The following is a 21,774-nucleotide window of genomic DNA, read 5'->3' on the forward strand; positions in this document are numbered from 1 at the left end:
ATTTTAAATGCAGTTATATTTAATGCGTTATAGCTTTATTAAAGTTCAAATAATACGGAAGCAGATCATATAAATAACTAGTAACTCCGAAACAGTAATTTATGCCTCTTCTATGAGTTCCACAAAGTGTCCCGATCTGAGGGGAAGAGATTGAAACTGCTCCCTGCTGATGAACACTCTGTCACGGGGACGCTCATCCCTCGAGCACGCTTGCTGCTGCTAGATTATAACATGATGGCTCGTGACTTATTGAATCATAATATATACATGTCACTGTGCATTTCTTATTGTGAAGAAAATTGGAAATACACATCTTTATTAATTAGAAAGAGTTTGTTTTTTGTGAGTTAAAGATGGATTGAAGTGAACAGAAAGGTGAGAGTGTATTCGCCCCAATATATACTGCAATGCATGACACCTTTAAAAATGTGGTGAGAGCTCAACTGTGCTGAAACATTATAGTAAGATGACATCATAGCTTGTAATAAAATAATGAGATCAGCAAAGCATTGCTATAGTTAGCACTATGTGATTGGAGAATTCCTTTATTCTTTATACATACAGAACGATAACGTATTCACTAATTTGCATTGAGTATATGGCCATAGTGTCTGGCCAAGTGTTTATGTTCCTTTGGCACAAACTTTAAGAAATTATAAAGCATTTAGATGGTCAAAAAATTAAACAAGGAGCATCTTAATGTTTTATAATAACCCAATAACAAATGCACACAATCTCAGTCAAATTGATTTATTCAAAAATAATAACAATAATAAAAAATATATAATGACATTACAACTTCAGTCAATGTTCATTTAACAGTTTAACACCATTGTCAGAAATAATTGTAAAAAAAGGATAAATTCCTTCTTTTTGTACCCCACCCTCTTTTTGCACATATACACATGTAAGCATTCAGTAGTAAATCTAAAAATAAATTACAGAGATGTTTAAGATAAAAGATAAAACATTTTAAGATTAAACATCAAAGACTGCTTGATTGCAACTTAGAATGTTTATGTGTTTGAACAAAATTGGCCTGTCAACTTGAAATGGCGATATTGTACTCATTAACATTGACTATCCCTTGCTTTGATAAACAATGGCCTGGTCGGCATAAAATAACCTAAATGTTAGGTACAGAACATTTCATATATGTATTGTACTGTTTTACTGTTACATAATGTGATTATTTAAAAACAAAATGTACCTTAAACCCTTATGTGCTTATTTACTCTCTTGAAGTTCATAGAGATGGTACAAAAAGAAATTACTACAACAGCAGGAAAATAGTGCATATCGAACATCTAGCCAAACAAAACATTCTCCATATCTGACAATCTGAGTATTTCATCATTTTACACTGATATGTAGTCAATGTGACCCCAGCTATACACAACTAATACAGTATACTACAAAAGAATAGGAAATATGAAAATAAATAATGTGACATGAGTTCTATCAAAGTGCGAGATCCACATGGATGGAATACTGTAAGATGTGTGATAATGTGGATGCTTAAAACATATTTGCAACATTATCTCACTATATATGAATTCACCTATAAAAAACGACCTATAATGGAATATTTCACCCAAAATTATCATTCTTTCATCATTTATTCACCCTTATGTCATCTCAAACTTGACTTTCTTTCTGCTGCAGAACACAAATGAAGATATTTTAATGGAGATATATTATTATGTCTGTTTGTACATACAATGCAAGTGAATGGTGATTAAAAAATTTCAAGCTCACAAAAGGACATAAGGGCAGCCTAAACGGTCTGAAATGAACACCCGCCAAGCTCCAAATGCAGGTACATTTTCTAACTGGCCGGTGAATTTCACAGTGTCACCTGCTGCTCTGCCTAGTGCTTTTTCTTTTCTATTAATGAGTCTGTTACATGCACACCAATTCACTGATTACTCTCTAAAATAAGCTTATTTAAAAAATCTGACATGGCAAGAAATCTGCATGTACATGAAATTTGAAATAATCGCATTATTCTCTGCTTTTGACGTCAAAACTTGAAGAGGCACAAATTGTGCACAAATTGGATGAGCCAGTAAAAGCGCCGGTTAAGGTGTTTAGATGCAAAGCAAAATTGGTGTAATGGTCAACAATCTACCCATGTCGACTGGTTTATTCTTACGGTGTTTATGACCTTACATTGGTATAGCAGCGCCGTTTATTGCGCTTAAATGTTCATGTTTTGTCCTCAAGGGTGCTCTGTAGTCCTAAGGTCCAATTCCCAAACAAATGATTATTTGAGCCAGTTCATTTTAGAAAATAACCAACTACAGTGGACAACTAACACTATTGTCCGATTTCCGGATGAATTACTCTTAAGTCGGTTCTTATTTGTGAATTAACAAGATTTACGAATCAGTTGGAGCTTACTAAATAAATTGACTGACTTAATTAATTGACTCACTCGAAATAAACAAAGAAAACAAAAGTATATTTCGGACGCTGAGAAAACTCCAGTGGTTTAATCTTCTGAAGCCATCTACTCGATATTGGGTCAGAACAGGCTTAAATCTTACTCATCTTAACTATAAAACCAGTCTCCTTGGCAATCATGATTTCATACTCGATTACATTTCCTAAAGCCATCTCTGTTTATGCATCAAGTGCTAGGAAGTGTAATCGAGCTTGAAATAATATTCTCAGTCCGGGTGGAGGACGAATCTTAGTTGCCTCTGTGTCCGAGACATCAATCTGCGCATCTTATCACGTGGCTTGTTGAGATACAGTGCATATGGAGGCTCCACGCTATTCTCTGTGGAATCCACGCACAACTCACCACACGCCTCACCGAGAGTGAGAACCACTTTATAGCGACCACGAGGAGGTTACCCCATGTGACTCTACCCTCCTGAGCAACCAGGCCAATTTGGTTGCTTAGCAGACCTGGCTGGAGTCACTCAGCACACCCTGGATTTGAACGCATGACTCCAGGGGTGGTAGTCAGCATCAGTACTCGCTGAGCTTCCCAGGTCCCCCTCTTTATGTCCTTTTTTGAACTTGAAAATTTGGTTTCCATTCACTTACATTGTATGGACAAACAGACATACCTCCATTAAAATATCTTTGTGTTCTGCATATGAAAGATGGCATAAGAGTGAGTAAAAGATGACAGAGTTATCATTTTTGGGTGAACTATTCCTTTAACAAAATGTATTAATTTCTTTAGTGTTTTAATGTGTGACCAGCTAGTTCCGGAAAAAAGTGGACTGAACACATCAAAAAATTGTCCCTTCAATACTTTACATTTTTTAACATGTCTCTCCACTGTGGGAACATACACATTAGAAGTTTGAAGTGTGTAACTGTGGCAGCGGGGGCATGGTCAAGCGCCCGTCCGGGAGAGAAAAGCGGTAACTTTTTAACAGTAACTTTTACTTTTGTACTGTTTGGCCATGGGTGACACTTTTCACATATTCACATAGGATATAACAAATACCCAGAGAATGATGAGTGGACATATGGACCGGCATAAAGTCCTGCAGCTTGGTCTGATGGTAGCTGGATATATACAGTATCTCCAGCTTGTAAAGGCAGCACTGCACTCCCTGATGCCTGATCCAGGTAACTTTTTTTATATTCATCATATGTGTACATAACTGGCTCATTGTTCCTGTACAAGGCCACCCATACATTTTCTCCTTTGCAGTGAACATGGTAGGCAAAGTAGTAAATTCCAGGTATTTTGCAAGTGAAGATGCCTGTTTGAGGATTGTAATTCTGGTTGCCATTATATAGAAGCTTGTTGAAGACAACAGGCTGCCCAACTAGAGGGAATGGTGTTGTTAGCTGGGCAGTAAATGCAGGCATCTCTAGGCCATTCCTACCAAATATGGCTCCACCAAAATTTTCTTTTGAATAACCACCTTTGACACCATCTAGCCCAGGACCTGTCTCAGGAAGGATTTGCCCGTCTACAGAAGATTGAGCTGGAGGCCCAGGAGGCCCAGGTGGGCCAGGAGGACCAGGTATTCCGGGTTGACCAGGGGGTCCACCAGGTCCAGGTGTACCAGGGGGACCTAATGGGCCTGTAAATCCTGGTTTTCCCTCACCTGGTGGTCCAGGTCTTCCTGGTGGCCCAAATTCTCCTTTTGGCCCTGGGAGACCAGGTGGGCCTATTGGTCCTGCTGGACCCATTAATCCTGGGATTCCCATCGGCCCTGGATGACCTTTCTGTCCTGGAAATCCACCTTCTCCTTTTGCACCAGGCTTTCCAGGGAATCCAGGTAGGCCAGGCAAGCCTTTGTGTCCATTTTCACCCTTAGGCCCCAAGGATCCAGGAAAGCCTCTAGATCCTGGCTGCCCTACTTCTCCTGGAAATCCTGATTTTCCTGGAAGTCCTGGAGGTCCTGGATCACCTTTTGGACCAAGTGGTCCCTTTGGTCCTACTGCACCTCCCTCTCCTTTTGTACCAGGGAAACCAATGTTTCCAGGAGGTCCCAAGAGACCTGGAGGACCCGGGAAGCCACTTGGACCTGGTTGTCCAATCATTCCAGGAAGACCACCATAACCCTTCTCACCTTTTGGGCCCTGAGGGCCAGGCAACCCACCATGTCCTTTTTCACCTTTGAGGCCAGGATATCCAGGCTTGCCAAATCCAGGCAAGCCTGGAGCCCCAGGTAAACCAGGGGGACCTGGCTCACCTTTTCCACCTTGGAGACCTGGTTTTCCTGGCAATCCATCCAAACCAGGTTTACCAAAACCTGGTTGTCCTGGTGGCCCTATTTGCCCTCTCTCCCCAGTAACTCCTACTAGTCCTGGTTCTCCAGGTGCACCAGGTTTACCTGGGCCTCCAGGAGCCCCAGGTATTCCGATCAGTCCTGGCTTGCCAACACCTGGTTGCCCTCCTTGTCCTGGTGGTCCTGGAGGTCCAGAAGGTCCCTTTACACCTGGGAGTCCTGGGAGACCAATTCCATTCTCACCTTTTAACCCTGGAATGCCAGGGAGCCCAGGAAGGCCCTTGTCTCCTGGTTCTCCATGGGGCCCAGGTTGTCCTGGAAGTCCTTGTTCACCTGATTTTCCCACACCTGGTAGGCCATGGGGCCCTGGAGGTCCTGAAGGTCCTGGCAATCCTACTGGCCCTTTACCACCAACTGGTCCTAACTCACCCTTTGGTCCTCGTAAACCTATGCCCCCAGGTTTTCCTGGCAATCCTGGCATTCCTGGTTTTCCAATCCCAGGATATCCTGGTGGACCTTGGTGACCAGGTTTTCCAGGAGGTCCTGGGATGCCATGACCAGGAAGTCCGGGGGGGCCCTGAGGTCCTGGAGGCCCCATTTGACCAGCTTCACCAGGGATACCTTTCTCTCCTCTTGGAATAGATTCACCTGGGGGGGAAAAACCCAAACCATTTGACAATTGTTCAATAAAAAAAATGTATTTGCATGACTAGATGGAAAATGAATGGATAAATAACTTAATTAATGAATTTATGGTTGTTTGCAAGTATGGAGCAATATATATTTGATGTGCATCTGTTTAAGAGTGAATGCAATAGAGCTTAAATTAGATAAACAATACAGTATGTCTGTTAGGAGACTGGAACCATATGCACCAAGTAAGTTTCATCTGACAATGGATGATTTATGATGTATTTTGGTGTCTTGGGCAATGGAGAAAAGCAGGAATGAGACAGGAGTGAGTTAATAATAACTTAAAATGCAAATGGGAAGTATTTTCTATTATCATATTGGTATCTGTGTGCGGGCCTAGATTTGGATTAGATTTTATACCAGTTTAAATGCTATCCTTATCTACAGGTCCTTCTCAAAAAATTAGCATATTGTGATAAAGTTCATTATTTTCCATAATGTAATGATAAAAATTAAACTTTCATATATTTTAGATTCATTGCACACCAACTGAAATATTACAGGTCTTTTATTGTTTTAATACTGATGATTTTGGCATACAGCTCATGAAAACCCAAAATTCCTATCTCAGAAAATTAGCATATCATGAAAAGGGTCTCTAAACGAGCTATTAACCTAATCATCTGAATCAACTAATTAACTCTAAACACCTGCAAAAGATTCCTGAGGCTTTTAAAAACTCCCAGCCTGTTTCATTACTCAAAACCGCAATCATGGGTAAGACTGCCGACCTGACTGCTGTCCAGAAGGCCATCATTGACACCCTCAAGCAAGAGGGTAAGACACAGAAAGAAATTTCTGAACAAATAGGCTGTTCCCAGAGTGCTGCATCAAGGCACCTCAGTGGGAAGTCTGTGGGAAGGAAAAAGTGTGGCAAAAAACGCTGCACAACGAGAAGAGGTGACCGGACCCTGAGGAAGATTGTGGAGAAGGACCGATTCCAGACCTTGGGGACCTGCGGAAGCAGTGGACTGAGTCTGGAGTAGAAACATCCAGAGCCACTGTGCACAGGCACCAGAAACAGCGGCAGAAGCGCCTGACCTGGGCTACAGAGAAGCAGCACTGGACTGTTGCTCAGTGGTCCAAAGTACTTTTTCGGATGAAAGCAAATTTTGCATGTCATTCGAAATCAAGGTGCCAGAGTCTGGAGGAAGACTGGGGAGAAGGAAATGCCAAAATGCCTGAAGTCCATTGTCAAGTACCCACAGTCAGTGATGGTCTGGGGTGCCATGTCAGCTGCTGGTGTTGGTCCACTGTGTTTTATCAAGGGCAGGGTCAATGCAGCTAGCTATCTGGAGATTTTGGAGCACTTCATGCTTCCATCTGCTGAAAAGCTTTATGGAGATGAAGATTTCATTTTTCAGCACGACCTGGCACCTGCTCACAGTGCCAAAACCACTGGTAAATGGTTTACTGACCATGGTATTACTGTGCTCAATTGGCCTGCCAACTCTGCTGACCTGAACCCCATAGAGAATCTGTGGGATATTGTGAAGAGAAAGTTGAGAGACGCAAGACCCAACACTCTGGATGAGCTTAAGGCCGCTATCGAAGCATCCTGGGCCTCCATAACACCTCAGCAGTGCCACATGCTGATTGCCTCCATGCCACGCCACACTGAAGCAGTCATTTCTGCAAAAGGATTCCCGACCAAGTATTGAGTGCATAACTGAACATAATTATTTGAAGGTTGACTTTTTTTGTATTAAAAACACTTCTTTTATTGGTCAGATGAAATATGCAAATTTTTTGAGATAGGAATTTTGGGTTTTCATGAGCTGTATGTCAAAATCATCAGTATTAAAACAATAAAAGACCTGAAATATTTCAGTTGGTGTGCAATGAATCTAAAATATATGAAAGTTTAATTTTTATCATTACATTATGGAAAATAATGAACTTTATCACAATATGCTAATTATTTGAGAAGGACCTGTATGTTATGATATCTTTATAATTCATACAAATACAAGAAGTTAGCCACTGTATATATATATATATATATATATATATATATATATATATATATATATATAATTGCTACCTGTCAGTCACCTAAATGGGGATCTGGCAAACATTGTTCTGTTCTCAAATACAGTTCAGTGGTTTTTTAATTGGAAACTCTATATAATATATAATTTGACTATATCTAAATAATGGGCTTATGTTTTCACAGATTTCTATAATGATGTTTAATATTATCTTTAAACTTTGCAATTCCTTAGACTTCCTCTAAATGTAGTTCAAGTATTGTCCATAATACCTCATGTAACTTATGGCAAACAAAGGCTGTCCAACAAATATATATTTAGATATACACAGTATATGCTGTATATATATAGTTTGTACTTTTTAATGCTGCTTGATGTTTTGTTGTTAATTAGCAATTACATCAATTCAGTACATGTGTGAGAGTGTTGATGATTTGTCAAGCAAGTTTTAAACCCAACCTTTTCCTAGATTGGGTTTACCCATGTGCATGGGTATCTGTGGACGTTCTTTTCCATACTGTGGAAGCAAAGGCATCTCATTTCCATATTGCATGAGTGGCATTTCCTTCCCATAGTAATGGTGTTGGGGTATCCCCTCATTGCCATGCTGCTGGTGAGGTATCTGTGCCAGAGGTTGGTGCTGTTGGGGCAGTGGTTTGTGCCCATAAAATGCCCCCGCATGGATATGATGTAGAAGACAGAGGTGCTCCACCAGTACAAACAAGCGGGCAGAGAGGAGAGGCTCAGCCATGTCCTGTGGAAAGGAGTAGAGGAGATGGAGTTGGTAATCTTGGAACTACACTGGACATTTCCTATGTCTTGAAAAGGGAAAGCTAGAGGGAAAACTAGCAAGTGCATTAAAAGCACGTCTATGCCTTACATTTAATAGATACATTCAAAATATTACCAGGTACATTGTATAGAAAAAAAGTGGTTCTGCATAGCTGTATACTTTTAATAAAAAAGTTGTAATTTAACCCAATCAGAATAAATGAACCTAGGTTCCCTTATAATGTTTGTAATATTTACACCAAAAGCATGTAGGGTTTAGTTATTAAATGATGATTATTTTTCACCCTCTCTGACCCTTAGAAATCATCAGGCCGTTTTTTGTGCCTTTTAGACTATGTAAACACACTCTTCAAATGTTAAATTAGAAACAGCACTGCTGCTGTGCTTACACACAGAGTGCATGTTTGCCATCAGGTCTAATATAGTTTGCCCCATCCTAACCACAGCCTTTTTGCAGAACCTGCATTACATTAAAGCTGCACTCAAACTTTTGTCTTTGTCATCTTGGACTTTCAGTGACACCTAGCGGCTTGGCTGTATAGCATCATTTAAAATCAATAGTTTTCAATTTCATATGCCATTGTAGAAATTTAGTAATCACAGTCAGCCATGATTACTTTAATCAATGAGTGAAAGTAACAGGATGGTTACTGAGATTTAGCGAGCAGTATTCAGCTGGTCATGTGATTCTAACACTTTTTCGTAGCCCTGCAATGAAGATGAAGTTACTCATAACTGCACCTTTTAATCAAAAGTCAAAAGTGTATGCCTCCTGCTCTCACATGATCAACATTAGAGCCTCTCTTTCTTAGAACTGAATAGAATAATAGATAAAAAAGGAAAATAATAAGGTGAATAATTAAATATTAAGTATTATTCTATTCAATCATTTATTTGCCTTTCACATTACATATTGTTCTGATTGTTGTTCCACAACACATATTCATAACTACTATCATGGAGACACTTTTTGGGAGCACTGTCTTTGCATTTATTAATCGTAAATGAATAAAATGATACAGAAAATTATAACATTGAGGCACATTGTATAGTTTACAGTATAGCATATCTAATTTCAGCTGGCTAGCATGTTTTTAGCCCTCAGTGGAAGTCGCAACAAATAGTTAGGGTTAGGTAAGTGTTAAAACAAACTGATTCGGAAAGTAAATCCATGTTTTCACATTCTTGTTCATTCGCATTGCTCAACCTGTTCACATATTACAATACCCAAGACAAAACAAATCAAAGTCTTTCATTTGCATTTCTTGCAGCTGTGTGAAATGAAATTATGTAAGCCATGCATAGTACATAGTAAGCCATGTAAAAAGCAGTCAACATTTAATTTGCAGTAGTAACCAAATTGCCATACACGATAGTTTATTTTATGCTATAGGCATTATTCTTAGCCAATACTTGAAAACAAAGGAAAATAAGTAGCATATTAAAAAGTTAAACATTATAAATTCCTTTAATGAATTATGCATGAAAATAGTGTATTTGTTTCGAAATTATATATACACTATACATATACATGTAAATAGACAAGACTTTGGTCATTTTAAACATGTCCACTAGAGGGCAGTAACTACCTATAGGACAAACATGTACATCAAAAAGTTTAGAAAGAGTGTTTCAAAGCCAATTGTAGAAAGCTGTAAAAACCTAATCAAAAAATATGAGGGCACATAATCCTTCTGTGCAAGTGTATTATAATTAGTGCAACAGATTCACCCACTATGTTGTCCTGTGCTTTCAGTTCAGTACCTGACTTTTTTGCCATTTACACACAAGTTGAGCTTTATGTGTTTTAAACTGTGAATATAATTGTAAAAAGTTTGAATACTTTTTTATGGAATGATTACTTGATTCAAATACACATAGACATATTAAGGTCAGCATGTGTCTGGGATGACTTTTATTCCATTTACTGAGGTCTTGGTTGATCAAGCATGAATAGAACTAAGAGACAAGGTTACACATAAACCATATTACCTAGGATGCTGTCAGGCAGGTTGATTGTGCTATTTTCTATAGTAAATGATCCATCCAGTATTATCTTTTAACACTTTACATTCCATATACTATTCCAATACTTTTCTCAATGAAAGGCCACATTTCAGTATCTATCTTAATGTTTAAGAGACATACCTCTTTGGTCCCACTCCTTACTTTTCTTTTTCTTTCTGAATTTTCATTGCTGGTCTAAGTTGTTTATGCGGATTAGTGCTAGTGTGGTGCGGGTCTAGCTGGTGTAGTATAGCCTGGCTATTTACTAGCAAAACTTAGCTGGTAAAGCTGGTTGACAGAGGTTAAGCTAGTTATGATGTCTGGTAAGAACACCAGCAAACCATAAACCTGAGCTAGAAGTCAGGTAGCCCTGCCCTAAAGTGCAAGCCATTGGTTACGCTAATGTTGATTTATCACACCCAGTCACGCCATTTAAACAGACTGCAATTACAATTGGTGCCGCTAGTGGTCTAGAAATTACAAGTCTCCCTGAAAAATAAATGTAATCCTGTAAGGTCATTCACAGTGCTAACCATCTGGAAGCACGTTCAATATTTTGAATATTTTAGAAATTATGATTTCAAAACTGTAAAACAACAATGACTAAGAAAATATCGAGTGATATGTTTTCAGGAAATTAAGACACTTCACATCCTCTGCCATGAATTAATTTATTAAATCGTTCAGTCCTTTATAATTAATTCATAAATTTTTTTTATTCATTAGTTTGTCAAGAACAGACACCAAACACAAAACAGAGACTTGGAAGAGACCTGAAATCTGAATTGCATTCCTCAGGCCTCTCATATTTATAACCCCACCCAGAGATTTGTTTTCGAAGGATCTTGAGTCATTCTTCTATGTGCTGACCAAATTCAGCCAAGAATTGTAACTTTGGAGAAGCAGTCTTTGGGCGGAGCCTCTGACCCAACTCTTTCGTCCCTTTCGGTGAGACTTGCAAGTGATAGCGAACGTTGAACAATTGTCCAATTTTCTCGATGACCAAAAATTAGGACATCAAAACATCGTTTTTCATTCTCATTCCATGGTAAACCTTTTTTGGCCTTATCTGAAAAATCAGAGTAAGTGACACAGAGTATCATAATAAATTGCACTACTAATCCATGATACCCACCCTGCATGATTCATCAAAAAGATGCAAAAACAATCTTAAGACATGTTGTACAGGAGAGGTCATGGGAAAAACTTTTGCTTATAACAGTTGGCCAAGACTTCCGTTCATTCTGAAACCAAACACTAGGACTTATCCAATCTGTGAAATGGAATATGCCCCAATCTGACTTTCCAAGCTTCTATATCCAATTTACAAAGCCAAAATAAGATTCTCACTTTGTTCCCTCTGGCTTACATTGGATGTTCAAGCATGCCAGAAAAATGTATAGTACAGTTTTAAGTGTTAAAGATCCAAAAGCTACACACCTATAAGACAAGAAATATATTGACAGACAATGGTGAAAACCACAAGGGCAAGCATGACGAAACAACAGCAAGCTTACATGTCCATTGCAGAAGGCAGGAACAAATGTTTTCCTCTGCTTTCACTCTCTCTTTTTAAAACCACAACATTTGTCTGCTTGGTTTTATGCCACAGCTCTGTTATCGCCCTGTCCCTGATTTTAAAATAATCAAATTTCCATTCCTACTAAAATGTTTTGACTGCTTCCAGATGTTTCAATTCAATTCACAATAAACAAATACTATCCCAAAGAAAAACATGCAGGGTGTCAACCATATAGTAGATGCTAGGGTGGCGTAATATAAAGGTTGTATTCTTAGCCCAATTTGGAGGCAACATATAGTCTGGAGAGTCAATAATACTTTACAGCTTTACTAATTATTTCGTCCTTTCAGGCCTCTGAAGCCTTTGTTTCAATTATTGAGTAAAAATCTGTCTACACTGTTCGATATATTTTACCTTACCATAGGCAGGTCGTAACATAGAATGGGGGATCGTCCGGGATCTGAACCCAATACCCCTTGCAGTAAAATGTAGTTTGACTCGACTAAGGCATTTTCAAGATTCCTACGCTCATGGTATACCTGGATATATCAGGGAATTTCCATGTATGTAAAGTCATGGAAATGAATATAAAGTCATCTTAATTGCTATAGTTTACATAATTTTCATATTATTTGCTTTAAAAAAATTTAATCGGCTAAAAATTGCTATTTGTGAATACTTTTCAAGTATCTCTTTGATACCAAGGATTGGTGTCTGACATACAAATGGAAATCTCTATAAAATAATTTGTAAACATCCTTATCCCATATTCACAAATGACTGGAAATCCATGGAAAAATCATGGAAATTCACTGGAAAAAAGTGGAAACCTGCACTTTTTCCCACAGGTTGCTCAGGGGACATAGGCTCTGCAATTAAATAAAGTACTAGAAGTCACTTTGAATAAAAAGAACTCACAACATGCCAAGTGACCAATGTAGTCTGTAATATGTCAGCTAATCTGTTTTTTCTGTACTGGGGCTATTTCCATTATAAAGAACTTGTGGTGATGGAATTGACGCAAATAAGGATCAGGTTTTTGTGTAGAGATATAATTTGGACAGATGTTTTACATTGTCTACTCTTAAAGTCTACAAAAGTCAGTTATAAATAATGTATGTCAGCATGGGGTTGGGGGTTTACTAATGCTGGAAAAGGATTCATGATTCAGTATTTCGGGGCTGCTGTTTTGGGTCAGGATACTGAATTTAAAGAACCTTAGCATGCTTTACAGTCAGCAAAATGCTGTTAATGAGGGGCAGACAATAAACAGCAGCAGATGCCAAAATACACATAGACATGCATACAGGCACACATACACATGATTCCATGTTTCCACCCAATCAGCCAATGCAGATCTTTCTCTCTCTCTAAAATAACGTTAGTGTTGGAGAGCTGGTTAGAGATACTTTTCTCCCATAAAGAGAAATACCTTCAACCCTCACACACATATGTTTACTTAAGGCTGGATTACAGGCTGAGAAAAGATTTTTAGCATTTTATATGATTGGTACCGACCCTGACCTTCCAACTAATGATTCCATCTATTCGTAGTGTATAAGACATGTTTTATATTTTTGAGCCGTGACTTAAATCTGAAGTCATACGATGAGCAGCCAATGGAAAATGAGTGTGCAGGGCCACAAAGCTCAAGAAATGGAGATGGAGAACAAGCATTCATGTGTTTTTTTCCTTTTAATGCCAGTACCCTCGCATTGCAGTCTCTAGATGCCATGCTGGCTGCATCTTTCCACCCAAGACTGTTTCTAAGTTTGTAACCGAGAGTTTGTGTTTTGAGTTTGTGACCAGATTGGATCGACTTGAAAGTCAAGAAGAGTTTAATAAGCAGTTTTGTCTGTAGCGATGTTCATAGTCTGTAAGTGTATAATGCCTAGTATTTTTTATTTGTTCAGATTTGAATAGTTGTGTAGTATAAACCAGCCATAGACGTCTATTGTTTTTATTCAAATCTAATTATTAATACTATAGATCAAACCACATAGAGCTCAATTAAAAAACAAAACCAGCTATTCTAAGTAGTTCTTTTCTGGGGTGCCAAAAGAACCCGGAAGTGCCACTGCGGAGCATTTGTAACCGGTAACATCATCTTTAGACTATCTCTAACCAAAACCCTAGCCTAACCCCCAAAAGAAAGCCATTTGCTTTTTAAGAATTTATAAAAACATTATTTGTTTATGAATCATTCTTTTCAATGAGGAAATCACCTAAAAAACACACACTTCCAAATAGAGCTAAGTAATCAGATTATCATCGCAGTAATGGAACACAACAGGAAACTAGATTGTGGGTGGTTAGTGAAAAAAAAATCCCAGAGTCTGTTATTCTTGATAAATGAAACAATTTATCTGTCTGATAATTAATTAATGGTTTAAAGAATGGTTATTGATCACCTTCAAAAAGTGGAGGCATCAAGCATTGAAATTTCTCCCCCGTTATACCGATAATGTTCCTTAAAAATGCACCCTTACTGTACCTCTCATATAACATAACTGATTTCTTCATAAATTGGCAATGTTGCCTGCTACACACAATTTACCAACCGCTCGCAGAGTGTATAATTTTATATTTATTAAGGCTGTCGACTTAAAGCATTAATTCAGTGCGATTGCTTGTAATAATGCATTTTTTGACAATGAATCAGCCCACCATAATAAAGAATTTTCCTTCCAACAATTACATCTTGAAGTGAGCCATGTTTGTAGGGGGAAGTAAACTACATTGTACAAAGCATACTAAAAATGCTGTGTTTATGGCTACAGATTCTGAAAAGCAGAGTACTGCAATACATCAACAGTGAGATGCTCCAAAAGTGTCCGTCTGAGGTTTACATGTATGTAACCAGTAAAAGGCTTAAGTACAATGATATGGAAATAAACCAAACCATATATTGACTTCTAAAGCCACTGTTTGTATTGTGTAATCATTTCTTTACTTGTAATTATCTGATATTATTATATTATTATAAATACATATGTTAATATTTATTATATCTTGATTAGCCTGTTTTTCATTTTGTTTTTATTAAATTTGTATATACGTTTGATTAATTTAATCAGTGATTCACTACAGTATATGATGTAATAAATTTGATAAAAAAATGAATCCAATGAAAGCCCTAATATTTATGTATACACTGAGGTTGAATGTGCAGTGAAATGTAGAAACAGCTGTCAGAACTTACCATGGGTCTGAACTGAAGTCTGGAACTGTAAAACACATTCTCTCTTTCTCACTCACTTACTCACTCAACACTCTCAGGTAGAAAGGAAGTTTTTCATGTAACCATATGTTGTTGCATTTTCCATGGGGAAAAGGAGGTTTGGGGCAGTTTATAAACCAAGTTGAGGTAGCAGATTGCATTTATCAGAAAAGTACATGGCCTATTCTCAGCAACGGCTGTCATTTGAGCCTGAAAATGTAAGAAAAAAAGTATATATATATATTATATATATAATTTTTGTAATTTTTTTTATTTTAGCATTTAATTTGAAAAGTTTATTGCTGAATTTCCAAGAAATCATATTCTCAAACCTCACTTGTGATATTTTTGAGGTAATAGTGTTCACAAACAATGATGAGCACGATTCGAAAGTTGCATTTTCCCTCATAAATTAACAGTTTTAGTCCGCTGGCGGTTAGGTTTAGGGTTGGGGCTTGGAATAGGGAGTAGGGATAGTAAAATGTAAATTCCTGTTGACTGTATTACATCATTTACAACTAAAAATACAACTCGCTTTTGGCGCCACTCTGTAGATATTTTACCAACAAACTGGAGCTCACACGTGCCCGTGAGTTCAACAACACTTCCAGCTACAGCCACTGGGGGCAGTGGTTAGATTTTCAGTAAGCACAGGCCGATTTCAGCTGAAGAAATTTCAACCCACTGTCGTCGAATTCACATTGAGATCAGTGTGCAAAAAGACTTGTTGATGTCACTCCCTCATGTGACGTCAGAGTGCCTGCACTGTATAGCTTAAATGACCAAACCGTTTGCGGTTATGTTTACTTTTCCTCTGTCACATGCAAAATTGGTCTTTTTTTTTGTTGTAAAAAAACTGTATTACTATGTAAAAACAGTCGTAATTTTACCGGTAAAGACTGTAAAAATGCTACAGTAAAAAAACATTAATCGGTTAACGGGTAGTTGCCTTAAAATATACTGTAAAAAAATGTCATATATTTAAAAAGACGATACATGTAGTTTTACAGTAAAATGTTGTAAACAATTCTAATTTTTTATGTTAAAGGGATGATTTTCTGTATTTTTAACAGTAAAAATATATATTATGTTTAACAAGAGTGTACATGTACTTTTTAAGGTAAATTATTGTTAAAATTAAAGTAAAAAAAACAATAACATGTGCCCTTCTGTAATTACTACGGTGATTAACAATACTTTATAAAGTGAAAAGCAGATTTTTACAGTTTCAGAAGGTTAAAATATCAAGTTTATTATTTAATAATATAAACAACAGTATTGCACTGTAAAATATTCAGGCATCAAAATTACGTCCCGTAAAACCTGAAACGTGGTTACCGTATTTTTTATGATGAATTACTGGCAACCACATCTGCCAGTTTTTTACTATAAATTTAACAGGATTCTTTTACAGTGTAGCCCTGAGCCTTGTCAGGCAAATATCTGGCGTCTTAGAAACCAAATCTGAGCTCTGAGCCAAACCACTCTTTAAACAGAAGACACTTGGCCCACCGCATTTTGGTGTTCATATTTCAGTGCGATGTTGATTTGACATGAGATAATACTGCCAAAGAAGACCTGTTATCGTCTACGATAGAGATGATTTGTATGGTACACATCTTTTGGTCTTCACATAGAGGTCAAGACAATAGCTGCATTTATAATCCAAACTGCATGGACCAAAAAAAACCCCAACTAAAATGTCTTATTGTTTCTCCATATAATATGTGTCATGATATGTATCTATAAAACAAAACAACCCCATCCATTAAAAAGGCTTGCCTTCTCTCTGTTCTAGTTATTGGCTCCTATTTGTGAAAGAGTGTATGTCTTTCTTTCAGATCAAAAACAAAGTTATAAAACATCATTCTGTCAATAGCCAGAGGGAACTAAAGAAAGAATGTATCATGTCAGACTGTGTCGGTTTAATAAATCAAGCTACAGTACTCAGGAAGGTTTACAAGGTTCATTGTAGCATTCTAATACAAGCAGTTGAATAAAATATCATGTGTCTGATCAACATCAGGTTGTTGCATGCAGACAAGAAATGCTATTTCCTTAATGGTTCAAGGGGTGCAAAACGGTCAAACAAAACCAAAACTATGCAAAATCTCCCAGTAGTCCCTTCGCCTGAGCTCAGTTCAGAAGAGGCTGCATGATTATTGCTGTTTCATAAAAATAACAAATATTAAACCTTTTGGTGCAATCGCTTCAATATGGGACATTTTGCTTTCCACTCAAATATGGACAGTTGGCAACTCTATATTTGGAGGAGGCATAAACTTTCAACATGGCAGAGGAGAGTTTGGTTTCTGTAATGAAAGATAGGTTGTGTTATTTTTTCTAAATGCAGCTATCTTGTTATCTATTGCCGTATTGGTCATATACATGACCAAGTTGACCATGGCAAGTTGACTAAAATGTATTACGGGGTCAAAATAAGAGTTCCTCAAGAAATATGCAAGAATGAATCTGGCATCCTTCATGTTTCCTATTCTCTCCGACATAAAGTACTTGAATGTGACGCACTCATTATCAAGACTTCTGAAATGGGAAGTAGGATAATTTGATAATTCCATTACTCTTAAGCTGTGTAGTGTAAGGTAGCCATAAATGTTTAAATAGATGTAAGGAAGACAAACCAATCACAGTCACAATCAGTAAGCAAACAGGTGTAAAAGGGAGACCAATCACAATTCAGTATGCAAATATCGAGGTGATGTCTTTAATGCTAGTAACATTATAAATGCTGAACACTGGTTCGAAGTCAGTGGGAGATTTGTTAAGTAAAATCTACCATTGCATGATTAAGTAGGATAATAAAAAGTTAAACTATTAACTATTTTCAATAATAATAAACACAAATGGCTGCCTAGTCCTTTTGATTTGTGACTGTGTAATCCTTTTGACAAATTCTGACTTACCCCTAACCCGAATGTTTGAGGAATATCAATACAGTGCAGCCTTGAAAACACTGTAATAAGCCAATTTATTTATAGCTGTATGTTTAAATCCTCAAAATAAATCATTGTTACAAACGCAACCTCTACATACAACAAACCATGCTCAACAACCTAACCACTGCAAATTGCACTGACAATTTAATTGGTTTAGTGATCAATGTCTGGCCAAGAGTGATAAAACAGCATGTTTGGTCTGAGATTTCCCAATAACAAAGTCCATCTAGTCCAGAGAGACATAGCAAGAGACAAAGTAGAAAGGCTGCCAAGCACCATAGCTTTACCCCAATGTCAAAAGCTGGCCATATGCCCTCAGGAATATCTTCTGAACCCTAAGGAAATAACATGAAGCACTGATCACTGCATAGAGCAGAGAAAAGAGGGTACAGCTGCCTTCTGGCTCACAGTAATGCCCCATTCCAGGAAATCAAAGTGAATCTTGAGTGAATGTGGCTCTAGAAATATACAAATCAAAGAAAGAAATGTCAACGATTGGACAGCCACAAATCAAAAGGACTGGAAAGCCACTGGAGTTTATTCATGTTAAATATGGTTAAAAGTATAATAAAAGTAGCCCATGTGACTCCTGCGTCATATCTCAAGTCTTCTGAAATCATACGATGTCTATTCATTAGCTTAAGCTCGTTCACAGTGGCACGCATGTTCACACGAGATTTTGCTTTGATTTTAGTGCTAAACACCTCAACATGACACACAAGTCACATTGACAACTTTTATGGTACTTTTGGGTCCTTTTTTAAGCTTTGAAGTTACAATATGATTTAGAAATGTTATATATATATATATATATATATATATATATATATATATATATATATATATATATATATACAGTAAGAAAGGATAAGGGTTTGAAAATACATGTTGGTGTGAGATAAATTATAACAGATTTGTTTAGTTTTTTTGTGAACTAACATTTAATAGCTTTTTATCTTTTTATTATGCATTAGACTAAACTAATTATACTGTAGTTTCTCATAAAAACAAATATAAACCTCTAGTTTTATATAGCGGGTTCTCACACCATTTGACCACTGAATTAACATGACCTTTCCAGTCGTTTGTGATTTAAAACCATGAATAAAATTTTTTTTTAAATAATTTGAGAGATCGCACTCAGGAAAGCCATTGTTAGCCGATTTTATGTTTTAGAGATAAGCTTTACTTTATAATTACTATAGAAATGTCCATGACTTTTAACGATTTAATTATATTCCATGACTTATCTAGGACTGAATACCACAATTTGTTTGTAGGTTATTCATGGCCATGGGAACCCTGTGTATGTGTATATATATATATATATATATATATATATATATATATATATATATATATATATATATATATATATATATACTGCCAGTCAAAACACTTACTCATTCTCTATTATAATTATTATTATTAATTTCTTTCTTTTTTTCACATTTTAGAATAAAAGTTCAAAACTTTAGAATCAAAACTATGGAATAACATAAATGGATTATGGGAATTATGTTGTTACTAAATCAAAACTGTGTTATATTTTAGCATCTTCAAAGTAGTCACCCTTTGCATAGAATTTACAGACATGAACTCTTGACATTTTCTCCACCAACTTCTTGAGGAATCACCCTGGGATGCTTTTTAAACTATATTGAATGAGTTCAATCTAGTTCAATCTAGGTACATCCAAATAATGGAAGTCCGAAAATTAGACAGTCCTTTACCAAGGAACAATTCATTGATCTGACTGCAGAAATGTCCAAGCACTAATATCTTTACTTGCCTTTACACACTCCAGATTTGGTATTACGGTGACTTTAAATTAGCATGACATAACGGTCCATTGAAATTTCAGTTCAAGACAATCTTTGTTGAATAAAAATCAATAGTTCGATCAATATCGCAAGCTACATCTGATTTATATGCAGTATCGTTTTATTTTCGGACAATATTAAATATGTATTGCACTCACCTCTCTCTCTCTCCTGGCCTCTCTCTGTCTCTGCCTGTCTGTTTATCTCTCTGATGGAGAAGTGAAGGTAGAAGATTCAGAAGACAGAAAGTGTACTGTTGTTCGAGGCTTCGGGCAGCGCAGCATGGTTTCCACTTTTATGGACAGGTAGGAGGGGCAATGCAAGTCTTTGAAGGAGGTGGGCTAAAAGAGCAAGAGAGAGTGAGAGAGAGAGAGAGAGAGAGAGAGAGAGAGAGAGAGAGAGAGAGAGAGAGAGAAATGACCCTCAACCCAGGGAGTTGATGCAGTAGCTGATATGATAGTTATGGCATTTTACACAGTAGTCTCCTCTAAAATATGTACTTATTATATAATTAATAAGTAATATTCCAATACTTTGTATTTTTATGAGCACAACTGCACAAAAAGTACATTTTCTAAAACTTGTCCACATACAAGATGAAAAGTTCAGTTGATACAACTATAAACTGGTAAATATGTGTGATTTAAATGTAATTTCAAGATTAAATCAAGATAGGATGCGGATGACATGAAATTGCGGCAAGTCACGGCGAATTCGGTGTCAGAAGGTCGAAAGTTCTTCAGCTAAAATCAGTCTGTGTATACTGAAATTCAAACTGTAAGAAAGAAATGTAAACTTTGTATAACTATTTTAGTTAATTTTTTTTTAAATGAACTAGTACAGTATATGTTTAATTATTAAATAAATAAAATGCCACTGTGTATATATAACTTTTTTATTTCAGCTCCTGTATCAGATCAAGCGAATTTACAGTAAAATAACACAAATAGCCATTTAAAAAAGAAAATGGGGGTTCAAATGTTTTAAAAAGTTCATTATAATATAAACCTAGGAGATGAATGTTGCAAGAAGAAAAAAAGAGTGTTTGCAGTTGCAGGTGGTTATACTTACATTTTACTTGGCAAACCTGCAGATTTATGACGTATGGTCTGGTTCTGGCAGCGAAGTGTCCATCAGTTGAACCCTACGAAAACATTTGTTTTGAAGGGCCTTTCAAAGCAGCTATTTATTAGCACTTCTGTTTGGAGAGATCCTTCAATATGGCAGCCATGATTTTTCTCCCTTCTAAGTGCCCTTCGGAGGCTGATTTATCCCATTTGGAATGAAAGGCACTTGTCTCAAAATCAAGTCCCACCCTACTTTTTTCCTCAATGGGTGGTGGCTTTAAAAAATATTGGCTAATGTTCACACCTTTCTGTTTTTCCAATATTAAGACTGGTTACGAAGAAAACATTCCACATAATTAACAATGATTCCACATGCAAGGGTGACTGACTACACACAACATACTTGAGCCATTTTCGCTTGTTAAAATGATCTTTATTGCACCGATGATGTTTAGCCAAATATCAAAATGCCAGCCTCCAGTGAAGTGATCCATTATGTCCACGCTGTGAGGAACATCAAATCTTTATGTCAGTGCATGATGTAGAGATAATTTTATCATCTCCACACATAATCTAAAGCCCAAAACATACTTTATGCAAGCTCAATTTTGTTGCTGTCTTCAGAAATGTGTCAGACCGCAAATTGTAATACAACACAAGTAAGCGTTGCATTCTCAATGTTGCAGCAGGGTGCCCAATTGTGTGCATTAGAGAGAACTATCCACTTCTATGGTGAGTTTTCTCTTTCAATTCAACTATTGTCATGGCGGAGCAGCAGTCTTAAGAGAATATTGCTAAAAAGTGAAAATCAGGATATTCATAGCAACTTACCTGAATAATAGCACATCCAGTTCTACGGTAGCCACTTTTAAAGTGAACTATACCGCCCCCGTGAGTACTGAGGTCTGTTACAGTAACAAAGCCACATCAAGGCAAAAATGCATGTTGAGTATGTTCAGCCAGACCATACAATGGCAAATCACTGTCCAAGTG

General features: G+C 37.0%; 1 protein-coding gene across 1 annotated transcript; it reads right to left on the reverse strand.

The window, feature by feature from the left end:
• Positions 1–734: 734 nt before the first annotated feature.
• Positions 735–20,034, reverse strand: LOC127641169 (collagen alpha-1(VIII) chain-like). The gene is made up of 3 exons (XM_052123976.1): positions 19,873–20,034; positions 7,853–8,147; positions 735–5,357 (listed from the first exon to the last, which is right to left on the reverse strand). Exons 2-3 carry the CDS (start codon positions 8,142–8,144, stop codon positions 3,448–3,450), a joined length of 2,202 nt encoding a protein of 733 aa, XP_051979936.1. The 5' UTR covers positions 8,145–8,147; positions 19,873–20,034; the 3' UTR covers positions 735–3,447.
• Between the last annotated feature and the right edge of the window lie 1,740 nt (positions 20,035–21,774).

Source organism: Xyrauchen texanus, chromosome 50 (genome assembly GCF_025860055.1).
Source record: "Xyrauchen texanus isolate HMW12.3.18 chromosome 50, RBS_HiC_50CHRs, whole genome shotgun sequence".
Taxonomy (NCBI): domain Eukaryota; kingdom Metazoa; phylum Chordata; class Actinopteri; order Cypriniformes; family Catostomidae; genus Xyrauchen; species Xyrauchen texanus.

What these genes read in the sequence shown, in the direction of transcription:
- LOC127641169 (XM_052123976.1), bottom strand. Translation starts at nt 8,144, where the DNA reads ATGGCTGAGCCTCTCCTCTCTGCCCGCTTGTTTGTACTGGTGGAGCAC. An exon ending in TAAACCCAATCTAGGAAAAG is followed by an intron (nt 5,358 to 7,852) that starts GTTGGGTTTAAA and finishes TTTCCCCCCCAG; the next exon opens with GTGAATCTATTCCAAGAGGA.